This window comes from Bombus flavifrons, chromosome 12, assembly GCF_040668555.2.
Source record: "Bombus flavifrons isolate JBK064 chromosome 12, iyBomFlav1_principal, whole genome shotgun sequence".
Classification (NCBI taxonomy): Eukaryota; Metazoa; Arthropoda; class Insecta; order Hymenoptera; family Apidae; genus Bombus; species Bombus flavifrons.
Genome location: NC_138453.1, coordinates 9,170,297 through 9,183,455, shown reverse-complemented (window position 1 = coordinate 9,183,455; position 13,159 = coordinate 9,170,297). Strand labels below are relative to the sequence as shown.

Here is a 13,159-nt window from a genome sequence, read left to right as displayed (position 1 = left end):
TGGTTGCTGATTTCATCGGTTGGTCCATCGATGAAAGAAACGGATACGAACACGACACTGACTGTCCCCAGGTCAATGATTTTATCGCAGCCGATATGTCACTGAAACACGCCCAGGTAAGCATTTAACGAGGAATGCGGGATCTATAACGAGCACCGCTATTGTCAGCAATTTTCTTAGTGAACTCCCGCGCTCCGTGCGCGTTGGCTAATATCAGATTATGAGATTTCGCAACAGACAGCACGATCGTTGAACTTTCGCAATAACGTGTGCAGCGCGCACACACGAGAGCCCACACCATTGTACGTAACATTAATTTTACATAATCTAGATTGATCGTTCGACGGGATAGAAACGAATCTATACAGCTTACCAGCATTTGTATTTGCTTATATATATTCAAGTTCAACCGACCACGACGATGAATGAACACGAGATTAGAAATAGAATATCTTGATTAGTGGCAACACGCACAAGAATTATTCCCGATTCTGAATCATATCGGAGAAAATCTGTCACGGAAGAAGGATTCGTTTATCATTTTCTTGCATCTACACTTGCATCTACCCGTTAAGTAGCCGAACACTTTCATAGATCTGTGGTAGCAGCATATAAACTTTAACAAAGTGCGTACGATTGATGGTAAATTAATAAGCAAAGATTAGATGTTGGTTTTTCGAAGTTTATCCATAATTTTGCAATTAAGCTACAGGTGTATTTATACTCTCTGTTGCTAGCGTAGATCAATTACCAGAAACAACAAAATTTACTGTGTTTCCATTAGAACGTTCCACATAAATCGAGAACAATGCAATCTTCTTGAAAAGCGTGTCCATATTCTCGAGATTCTATCTAGCTGAGTTCAGAATTGTTTGATGCTGTAAGCTGAATCATTTAATTAGCAGAGGTAAAGGAACGTGGCGATTGAAGTTAATAAATCGCAATTAAAGTGTTTTCTAGGTTCGCGTTTTGCCCGATACGATCTTTCAGAATGAAAACACGCTATAAATGGCTACCGTTCTTTAACCGTAGCCACTCGAGCGTTTGAATCATCCGCGCTGTGTCGCAATCGTTACGAACTTCGCATTTAACAATCCGTATCTATGGAGTTTAACTAATTAATGAAACCGTCAATGAAGAAAATTGGCAGTAGTCGTTGCGTGAAACTTTATTGCATCAGCTGGATATATAGCGCGTGATAATCATTAAACTTGTGATATCAAACAGGTCATACTACTAATCTACTGTAGTACTCGTATAAATGCAAAGATACAATGACTCACTTATAGAAACCTTTCATGAACGTAAAGATCATAGATGAAAAACACGACGAGTCACATTTCCTGTCATCCATGAAAGGACAATTTTTAAATTCAACACGCTGTCAGTCAATTCCACGTCGAAACTGTCTTTCCATTTGATCTTCGAATAAAATATATATTTCTGTCAATTTGAAAAATATTAAAAATATTAATTAAGATCAACCAGCATAACATGCATAACAAGTAGACTAATATTATTCGTTTCTTACAAAACATTGTTCATCGCCTATTTTCAAATGGCTTATGCGCCTTCCACATTCGAATCTGTCAGGTTATTCGTTACAAATGATTAAAAATTGTTTGGTTACTGGCAAATATTATCGACAGCGAAATTTTGTTCCTGTTACCTTCGACCATCGTCAATTTTTATCAACATGCTACTAATAATAACGAACTTGAAATATCTGCGCGAGTCATTGTACTTGCATACGTTCTGAGATCGAAGATTACGCATAAACTATTATATTACAAGGAATATTGATATTCAAAGTTGCTATCGGTATTAAATATCGCAATTCGCAATTTAATTGTCTCTGTTATTTTCATTTTAAGAACAGGATCCCTCGACGACGCGATGCGCTGCCTGATTCGCCAGAAATCTTTCTACTCTTTCCCTGAATTCCCTGCTGGACTCTGGCAGTGGTAACCTTGGTCCCGAATTCCTCAGGCTGTGTAACGTTGTTAAATTTTGCAAACTTTCAGACAGTCTTCGATCGTGATCCAAAATGTCCGGTCTTGGAGCTGGTTTTCTCTTACCCGCTGCTGTTTCTTCCAATTTTTTGTCTCCAGCTGTTCCATTCACGTAGCTGCTTTCTGGCAACCGATTCATCATCCCCCGCAACGCTATTCTAGCGCTCAGTGCAGACCAAAATGCTTCGAGGAGAGACGCCACCAACACGTTCACTGTGAGTAAGATCCTAGTATGCGAGGACTGGTGATGATCTCTGTACAAGAATGACATCATTCTGCTCTTGATCGTTTCCAAGGATTCTTCGGTAACGTTATCCGAATCTTGCGAATTCTCTTCGTCTTTAGAATCACTGTTAGTGAACGATCTACTAGGACTTTCGGTCTCACCTTCCTCAGGATCAATCGTCGAAGTTCTCAAGATGTACCCAGATATGTTTGACATGTTATCAAATACAATGCCAGGCATGGGAGAGTAAAGACGAATCTTTGGAGATTGATCATAGATTCTACTGAGATTGAAATTGTCTTCGCTGAGTGACATCGTCTCGTTTAACAGAGTGTCGTTCTTCAGGTCAGAATGATCTCGCGGCTGCTCGAGAATTCTTTCCAGCGACCACAGAGAGCTTCTACTCTCCGCGGCAGCCGCGATGTCGAACACTGTGGCGATGAAGCAGAGGATCGCTGCTATCAAGGAGAACAGACTTCCGTAAAAGAAGATAGCGATGTTCCTATCGATGTACCATCTTCTCCAGGCGAGTAGACCGGTCACGAAAGGAACCAAACACGTGACCGATAGGATCGGACCTTGAAGAGATAAGGCCAAGCTGCCTAGCAGAAGGGAAAGTGCACCCAGACCAAAATGCACGAAGGACAAACCTCCCACGGTCGATGCCGAATAACGTCGTTCGGATGGGTACAGAGAAGACAAAGCTGGCTTCGTTTTCACCTTTATCACATACACGTTCTCCATCATTGTTCGCTCGGCGAATTTTATGTCAACGGTTTTTTATTGCAAACCAGAGCTGAGACCATTCACGTTAGAAAAGTTATCACACAGAACTTTCCGATAGGGTTAGTGAAAATTCGGTTGTATCTGCTATGGTAACCCATGGCCGATGACACTGTATTTCCCAGATGTGAATATGTACTACGATATTAACCTGGATACCTCGAACGGAAATTGCTTTGTACTTCCTGCTGTTTCGGAACCAAAGGCACTTGACCGTGAACGAAATATGTATACCGACTGTTACGAAGACACGAGAGTGATATCAATGGTGTTTGAAAGGCAAAGCTCTGAAAGACGGCACACGGATCAGACGAACGTTCATAGCGAAGATTGCTGCTTGTTTCGCTATCTTAACTCGCAATCGTGGTCGTTGGATGACTGCAACTCAGAATTGCTGAAACGTTAATTCGGTCGAAATCGACGACGATTTCCGTACGGGTAGAAGCAAGCAGCCGGTCAATTATGCTAAACGCTTGAATTTCATTGAAATCTTCGTCGCAGCGTCGCGTGAATTTCTTCCTGGTTGTCGACGAACACCGCGAATACGCTTGTGCAATTCGTTTCGAACAATGGAACGAGGACGAAAACTCAGGGAGAAGGAAGAACCACACAACCGCGACTGTATCCAATAAGCGTGAACGCGAAACGGTAAATAGGTTTAACAACCTGACGCGTCGTCGTTGCTACAACTTCTTTTTTTCTCATACGTCTATAGTGGTAATGCGAACATTACGCAATAGCAGTTGACTATGAAGCGATGCAATTATCTCGTTGCACGCGCGTATCGGCGTTCTCTGGCTCGGCTTTTCTCAGACACCGTTTTCACCGATTTCTTGCCTCTTTGTGCCAGCCGCTCTGGATTTTCGATCTCATGGGAAATCACTGATCCAGTTTCCATCCACGAGAACTGTCTACTCTGTCGCCGATCACAAGCGATCAATAAAATCGTTCTCTTGATCGTTCTTCGAACTTAGATCAGCCTTCTCGTTGACTTCTTTCGACCGGTTGTCTGTCGGTTAATTGAGACCATTCGTCCACACGATCAATGGAGTAATTAACGTAATTAACATGATCGGAAAGCAAGACAGCGACTGATCCTTTTCAGACGATTATTTCCAATCGGATAGCTGCACTTTTCGCTTAACATCTCACTAAATGTTAACGAAGCACGCATTTCCTTCACTTTACGAATTTTACTTGAACGCGTGTAAGTCTAACATTTAATTATAAGAGTTTGTCGATTTGAAAAGTTGAGGGCAGATTTCACGAGGGCAGATGATTGTCCGCGAAAGACACCTCGGTAGAGACTGAGCTGCGAACGAAGACTAGTTCGTGTTAAAATTACTATGAGATCCTGAACGGACCTCCCACGCGGTCGGTTTGCAGTGAAAGGGACAACAGAGAACGACGGATAGATGAACCTTCGCGTTGTTTTAAGCCTTCTTCACACCACTTTCCACGCTCGTAAAACGATGTCACGCTTGCAGACAAAAAATCCATTTATCATATCTTGTTTCTTTATATAAAAAGTTGTATGTTAAACAGTGTCAAGGCTCAGGATCAAATACCTCGCCATTTAATATTTTACAGACAACTTGGTGAGAGTAAGTACATCCTGGAATCTACATGAAGGACTTACGCTAACCTTTACTCTTCACCATAGAAATACACGGGCTTGGCAGCCGACCTTTTCTCCCAAGCTCAATAGGCCCGCACGCTATTAATAATATTGATCAATCCAATTTGACAATGATAGTACCGAGTCACTTTAATATTTTTTGCCAATGGTTTTTTCTTAATAATGCTTCATTAAACTTAGTATTCAAAACGATAACGATATCAAATTATCGAAATAGTATTTGTTTTGTCAACCGTTCGCGGAGAGACGCGATCTCCAGGATGCGCGTCAACGAGAGTCGTAAATTCCCGTTACGATTTTACAATCGGCGCCACGAAATTGATCGATCCCCTACTTCGTTTAAGATAATAGAGGTAGTTTAATGAGTATAATGCTCGATTAACAGTTCAATGATATTATATATTTCCAACAACTTTGTAGAGAAGATAGTTACGTTGATACGTAAGGTATAAGTTAAGTAGGTGAATGATCGAAGGGTGGAAACCCGATAAAGAGATGTTGACTGCTCTAAAGTCGAAGAACCAGTGAAGTCCGGTGACGATGCAAAGGAAAACTCTTGCTCGGTGGTGATCACCCCACCACTGATCGCTTGCGGGTGAAATCATGAGAAAACCTATGTTTCCCCAATTTTTACCTGATGAAGCAATAACTATAAGGAACCTCTTGACTCGTAGATCTTTTATGCCGCTTAACGGCCTTAAAACGGTGAATCAAACAGCTTCGTTTTATGACAGTTCCTTAGGATTACTGCGATTTGCTTAATTCTATGTGTGCAGCTGGTGACCGCCTCGAACGTAAAGAGTCACCGGACGTAACAATATGAGCGATCAAAGGTAGATGTAGATAACGAAGAAATGTTGACTGAGTTAATGTAGTGAACCCAGTGCAGAGATGTTGACTGTTCTATTGTAGTCGTAGAACCAGTAAAATTCGGTGACGATGCTGTCGCAAAGGAAAACTCTTGCTGGGTGTTGGTCGCCCCACCACCGGTCGTTTGCGGGTGAAAATCCTGGGAAACATGGGAAATCTCATGTTTCCCCACATTTTACCCGATGGAGCAATAACCATATGGTTACATTTTGACTCGAAGGTGTTTTATACCACTTAACGGTCTTAACGGTCAAATCGAAATGCTTAGTTCTACGATAGTTCCTTATGACTATTACGGTCCAATTAATTATACTGACGTGACCGCCTCGACCGAGGGCTAGTCAAAGAGTCACCTGACGAAACAGTATTTTATAAAATATATCTTAATATCTTGCAACAATGTTAATATCGTTAATAAACCAAATTAAAAAATATTGACAATATTATAAAACGCATAAAAATAGATCGTACGAAATGTTACTTTGTAGAGTATTATAAAAACAATCGACAATATCATCGATCGTGCACGAGCGTTTTTTAGAATAATCTGAAAGTAATTTCGTTACGCACGTGTTAGCTCGAAAAAAGGCTTTGGTCTAGAAAGAAATTTTCCATCGACGCTAGTTTACAGCGTTTCATACGAAGACAATTCCCATCAACAGGGATTAATTAATTTGATCGCGCCGTTTCACCCGAGCGACTAAAAGAAAGGTCAACAGAGATCATTACGATCTGACGGCAGAGTATCTTTAAAATATTTCAGATACGTTTTGTACTTTATTCTTCAACCTTCTACAAACAGTTGAGCAGTTTCATAATATATACCGCGTCGATGGGTGAACATCAAAGTGGCAGCGGGGAAAGGTTCGATGATTCATAGCGTATTGGAAAAGAGCGACAAAAGAGGAACAAAAATGACACGTGCCGAAACGTGTCCTGTGAATAACTAGGCACGTGTATACCTCTGTTTTCCAAATCAATTTCTAAAGATATCCTCGTGGACAATTTTAATGCCCTGTACTGACTCATGCATTGATAATGTTCGTTGCACGTTTAACCTTTAGGTAAATGCATAAGTTTTCCTAATATAATAAACTTGTTTGAGACTGAAATTACAAATATCATATTCCTTAAGAAAAAGAAGAAAATATGTAGAGAAGAGAATTTTCGTATATGTACAGTGCATACGTACAATGCATATCGATTATTTGACAACCGGAGAATTAAGAAAAAGTCAGGAGCCGAAAAAATTGTGGAACTTTTTAATAGATTCTATTTAAAACATGGGCTGTGGAACATTTTCAGAAAACGTTCTCACATTATGAAAGTCGTGGAAAATAAAAGTCTTAACTTGAATAGAACTTATAAGATACAAAGATAAACATTTTTGTGCTGCGTGCTCGCGTGCGGGCGGAATCCCTGAACCCACGTTTCCCCAAATTTTAACCAATAACCATAAGGAACCTCTTGAATCGTAGGTGTTTTATACCATTTAGCGGCCTTAACGGTAAATCAAAAAGCCTCGTTTTACGACAGTTCCTTAGGATTATTGCGATCCGCTTAATTCTATGTGCACGCTGGTGGCCGCCTCGAACGTAAAGAGCCAGCGGACGTAACACGGATATTTTCTTTTTTTTTCTTTTCTTTTTATTTATTGAAATTTACAATCAATTCTCGCATTGAGAATATGGATATTTTCTTACAACGAAGCATACACGTTCGAACGAAAGAATTTCTTTTAAACGCGAAAGATGACTATTTATTTCGATCGATGGAAAAAATTATATATAAAACACGGACGAGAAATATGTAAACCTGGTACAAATCGCAAGAAAGGGGAAAAGTTCACTTTCTCATTTCTTCCGGAACAGAATTCTTCTGTCATTGATAAATCATTCGGGCGGAAAATCTGCTACGCTTTCCTGCAAACTGATCACAATTCCCCAGAGAATAACGACGAATTACCGCTTAATAGAAGTGAAAAGAAACACGTTCGAATCGATTCTCAAGAAAATACACCTGTCATATGTCCGGACTATGGTATATTCACTTTTTTGCCATTTATTAAAACGAAACTATATTAACGATGAGGCACATCATTAGAAAAAAAAAGTGGGTGTCGTATTATCGATACTTTTCCTGTCCTCGATTCATAATATAGGACGAACATTATCCTCGTGTTCTAGCACATTCTCCCAAGCACTTTTACCCTAACTACTTTGAAAGAACTAATTCCATTCGTTGGAGCATGAAAGCAATAACTTCTTGCGAAAACTAAACGTTATTACATAATAGCGAATCGATGATCCGCGTAGTCGCGCATTTACCCGGCGTTGAAGTCTCCGCGCACGTAATTTCTCCAAAAACTTGAGCCCAGGCTCGTCTAATATACAGTCGGAATTTTAACACGTCGGTTTCCTCCCTATTCCTTGAAATGACTTTTCGGCCGTTAACATGACGCTCCGTAGTACGTATGAGCTAACAGTGTATTTGGTGCATGAAGAGTGAAAGATAAAGAGCGTGTTTGTGAGCGATACGCGTTTGTGTTGGAGCAGCTGTTACGATTGGGGCACGCGTCTCAACGGTCGCAGCAGCTGCCCAGAAAATTATCTATAGTAACCTCGACTGAAGTTCTCTCATGATGATCACGTGATGAATTCACCGTATGTCTTATATACGTTTACAACAAATATTCTATTTCTAAGAAAACAAAAAGGTCGGTTTAACGAAAAAGAATCAAATTTCGATTTAACAAACGGTCAATGATAAGTAACTACTTCGTTTCATGGATGATATTATTTTTTGTAATCTCTTACGATATATAGGTACCTTAAAAGATTAACATAATTCTACATACGATAATGTACAAAAGTTAGAAAATATTTACTTCATAGGGATCATCGAAATTACCTGACACGTAATTACCTGTTACATTAATAAGCTGAGAAATTAATAGTTTGGTAAAAATCCTACGTATGTGGATCACCGTTCATGTGTTCGTAGTAAATAACTTGCAACCTCTATATACATTTCAGGACTGGTTTGGAACGTTATCAATAAAACAATGATATTGTCGTACCTCATTGCGGTGGTAGTGAAGATGTGCATAAAGTAATGTTCATAAAAGTTACATCGTATACATATTTTGTGAAATGCATCCGAAGGGAAAGCATCGAAGAATTTGATTTTTAAACCGCCGAAATTAAAATATAGAGCGGTATTTAAAATTTAAATGTCGCGGTAGAGGTGGAAAGGTCGTATAAATTCCGCAACACACTATCGGGGGTAGTAGCAATACAGAAAACGTTAGAAGGAACTATAGGCATCAGAGTCCCCACCCTGTGATGCGACACCAGGTTCGCATTATGTGAACCCTCTGACAACCCCTCAGGTAATACGTAACACGCATACACGCTTGTGCGATGGAAACGGTCGAAGAAACGCCCTTCGTATAGTACACATCTGCTCTTGAGGGAACTCATGTGGCAGTTCGTTGGAAGCAACCGTAGCGTACGGATCGAACGCATTTCACCATTGGACTTTGCTCAACGAAGTCGTCGACTTTTCGAACAAGTTACGAACAAACTTTTTTGCCGTTACGAAGGAAACTTTGGACAAACTATTTCTTACCATTTTTGTGAATATTAAAAAAAATGGTTAAGAAAGAGTGAAGATCGAGGTGTCTTAAATCGTGAAAGCAAGGAGAAACAAATCGAAAGAAGAAAATGTGCAGGGCAAACCATATCTCGAGCCAAGACATCGTCTCACCACCTAGGCGAACGGTAACATTCTCCCTGGAAACTTGGACATCGCCTACCTACGTCAGCAGCGCTTTCCTGATTCTCATCAATCGAAGAAACAAATCGTAAATCGGAGGATATAATCCTCCGGTTTATGTACAAACAATAAACAACAGCTACTAGAAATACCAAATGCACGCGTCTCAATAAATGCTCGTTCGTTTACATCCAGTGTCGCACGCGGACTGTTAAAGATAGCGTGCCTCGTGAAACTAAGTGAAACGTGTACCAAGCAAAGTTGCAACCTAGAAAGGATAAAATAATGGATCAAATAACGGAACTAGCTCCTGTGCATTGTTACACGAACCCCTCGTTTTGCCGCCAATCGGAGTACATACCCGAGGATCATTCCGATGACCTACCACCACCGCCTCAATTCCAAAGTGGTGACGATTTACCACCACCACCTCCGCCATTGCAATTGCAATGCAACATAGGTCAAAGTAACCCTGCGTTTCAAGAACCTACCGAGGGTATAATCGAAAACAACGACGGTAAAGACAACAGATATTGTTACCTCGAGAATAACAGCAGTGCTGCGCATCGAAGATATGGAAGCGTTCCAGTGGAGGGACACCGCGCGATATACAGCCAAAGGTCAAGGTACGAGTACATACAGGACGAGCAGAGGGATCAGATACAGAGGAGGAGTTCTTTGAGGTACGAGTTCATTCCACACCAGCAGGTGCAACAACGTTCTGCACCGGCGACCAACCAAGACGATGGGAGGGAACTGCAGATGCAAAGTTGTCGGAACAACGGCGGCAGATACGCCGTTGTACCGGGTGATCAGAATTACCAGGACGAAGAAATCGAGTGGAACAGCGCAAAGCACGTGTCGTCGGTGCGGAGTCATATTAACACGCCACAGGGTAAGTTTGGCGAGATTAACAGGCGTACGAAGCCTCGAAATCCTATTGCAATTTTCTCGCAGCCATGGCAATAAAATAACAACACGTGTTATTAGGTCGTTATACCAGAGTGCCTTTGCAAGAAGAAGACCCGCCAGCTCTACCGGAACGAAACGCCCAGGAGCTGTCGGTTTCTCCGAGAAATAACTTAGCCACGCAAAAACTGCACGAGATATTGACTACTCCAAGGAAGCCTCGATCCAGGTCCGAGGAGAGGACTCTATCTCCAAAGAGACAACAGTCGTTCAATCAAACCGGTACGCCACAAAGAAGAGCACTCACACCAGGTGGTTCCCCGACTGGTATGCATACCTTTGACAACTACTCATTTCGCACGACTGCGTCTTAAAAGATCGCCAGTTTTTCTTATCAATAGCTGTAGATATAAATAAATTTGCATTCCACGGAAACGTAGGTCGAACGTTCAGTCCTACTCGTTGCACGCCTCAAGGAACTCCACAAAATCGTACGTTCTCCACGAGACCTCAAACATCCACCCCGAACAAAGAGCCATCTGCACGACGATGTCTACCGTTATTGGAAAACCCGACTCGACAACAGGAACTCTGTCCAGCCAGCAACTGTGGAAGACTACGATACGTTGGCACGGCACCGATCGACCTTGTCACGATGGGTCACGGTGATCCACCGCCTCGTTACGCGTACGTGGAAAATGGACCAGAATCTATGCCGATGGTGTCCGGTTCACCTAGGTATCAAGTGATACCTACAGGACAGAAAAGGAACGGATACCAAAGCGTAGAAAGTGCTTTTATTGCTAGAACCGCGGTGGTGAGTAAAATACGTTACCGATTGCGTAACCACGTAATAGAGAATGACACGATCCTGTGGTTTATTTATACAGGTACCACCACTGTCACCACCCAACAGTGACGCAAATACGACCTTGGCCAGCGGCTTGGAGAAAAACGACAGAAAAAACGCGCCGCTCTTATTAGTTTTGGTTGGTATTTTAACCTGCGGTTTGGCCCTGTACTTGTCTTGGACGCAGGGAAGAAGGTAATTACGCACGGGCAAGGAATCCCAAGTTACAAAAGTGTTTTCACATATCCTTATTTTCCAATGAAGCGACTTTTTCTCAAATTCTACATTTCACCTTCGTAGTATCAAATTTTTCTCGTCATACGAAAGTATCGCTTAACGATACGCTACTTAACGTGCTTGAACCTAATTAAGTAAACATCTAAATGCTGGTATATAAATGCAATGGCGTTGAAAGACTTTCTATAGCCACTGCATATCGAAAATGTCGTAAATATTGTCAGGTTCTAAACGTTGACGTTCATTTGCAGATATTATTACGACAGTGCCGCGGGTTGCGGCGTCTGCTGTGCCTTAGCTGGCGCCTGTAGGACGCTACGAAAGACTTGGACAGGACTCGGGCTTGCAGGATTATCGGCACTGAGCTGTGCAGGACTTTTGCTACTTGCTGCCAAATCCCCTAAATCTGGCACCCCTCTCCACGATGTCACGGCCGGTGCTTTGTGTGGAGTTTCCTTACTAGGTGCTATTTTGGCGTTATTCGCGCTTCTGTCACCAAGGTGCAATTTAGGACGACACAGAAGGGTGCATTCTTGGATTCCTCGGCTTTCACCCTGATTTTCGCATTCAGATTGTTTAATCGCGTGTTCTCGGTATATATAGAATATGATACGCCTGGCAAATTTCAACAATTTGAAATTATGTCAGGGTCAAGGTCCTCGATGACTTCACCAATACATGCAATTAGTTTCAATGATATACGTAAAGGTATTTTCGATTCTACATATACTTCTGAGGTTTAGGACAGATTTAACATAGGTTTGCGGTAGACTTTGATTTAAAATATTTGTAATTTAAGGATATGGCATGCAGTATTCAAAATACTTTTGCGTAAATCCTTGAAACCAAAGATGGCTATTACATATATTGGTGAAACGTACCTCAAAGTCACAGAAATTGTTGAGCTGTAGCCTGTTCTTTATTTTGTAATTATAATCATTTTTGCGCAATGAAACGTTGTCTGACCAGGCATGGAAATCCTAGTCTGCTGTTTTGTCAAGAATATTCTATAGGATTAATGTAGGAGAAATATAATGTAAGAAAAGAATTCAAGCTCGTTACGTATCGTTATCTGAAGTGAAACAAATTGATAATATGTGCTCGCAACAATTACCCAAGTACAATACTTTGTATTTTTTTAAAACCCTGTATATTTTCTACCGATTTTTAAATAAAACAATTTCTACATCAAATTTCCGACCATTTTCACATTTATCGATGAAATGATCGAATTGTGGCAGAGTTCACTTGTTTTAGCGTCGAATCAGCAAAGCCGTTTGCTGAACTGTGCGCTGACGAAGAAACGATAAAACGAAAAATAATCAGTCTGTTCACGACGAGTATAGTAGTCGAATCTGACTTCTCTGATCTATCTCTTCTTGCAATTATAATAATATCGCTGCTTAGCATTGATAATAGGCCAATTTAAAAAATGCCAAAAGGAGAGGCTTCTTAAAGTTTATATTTCTGAAAATACCAAATACAGGCCTTATTATTTACTATAATTGCACTCTGACGCGAAACTGATGGAATTATAAATATGCTGTTTTACGCGATAAAACTAACAACATAATATAAACGGCCGTATTCAATAAAAGCAAAGAAAAATTTGTGAGTTCTGTCATAGTATTAGTAAACTAAAATTATTAGTAACCAAGCAGCGATATGTAGGTACATTTATCTCATTACATCCGCTATAGTCAGAAGTTATCGTACGAGTCCAGTTATTATCGCAATATCACCAACAGGAAGATGAGTTACTTCGTCCCTCTCAAAATCTTCCATTTCGAACAGTTCAAACACAACAGTGGTTCGTTGTAACAGATGCGCTAACAATGCGAAAGTGACAGTGTCGA

General features: G+C 40.9%; 2 protein-coding genes across 2 annotated transcripts; one reads left to right on the top strand and one right to left on the bottom strand.

Annotated features, from left to right (window-relative positions):
- Window positions 1-1,158: 1,158 nt before the first annotated feature.
- On the bottom strand, window positions 1,159-4,411 carry LOC138185552 (uncharacterized). The gene has a single exon (XM_069124574.1). The coding sequence runs from the start codon at window positions 2,983-2,985 to the stop codon at window positions 1,870-1,872; it is 1,116 nt and encodes a 371-aa protein (XP_068980675.1). The 5' UTR covers window positions 2,986-4,411; the 3' UTR covers window positions 1,159-1,869.
- A 4,619-nt stretch (window positions 4,412-9,030) lies between these two features.
- On the top strand, window positions 9,031-12,310 carry LOC138185435 (uncharacterized). Its single transcript, XM_069124395.1, has 5 exons — window positions 9,031-10,202; window positions 10,298-10,543; window positions 10,657-11,033; window positions 11,107-11,261; window positions 11,555-12,310. The coding sequence occupies exons 1-5, from the start codon at window positions 9,593-9,595 to the stop codon at window positions 11,859-11,861; spliced, it is 1,695 nt and encodes a 564-aa protein (XP_068980496.1). The 5' UTR covers window positions 9,031-9,592; the 3' UTR covers window positions 11,862-12,310.
- The last annotated feature ends 849 nt before the right edge of the window (window positions 12,311-13,159 follow it).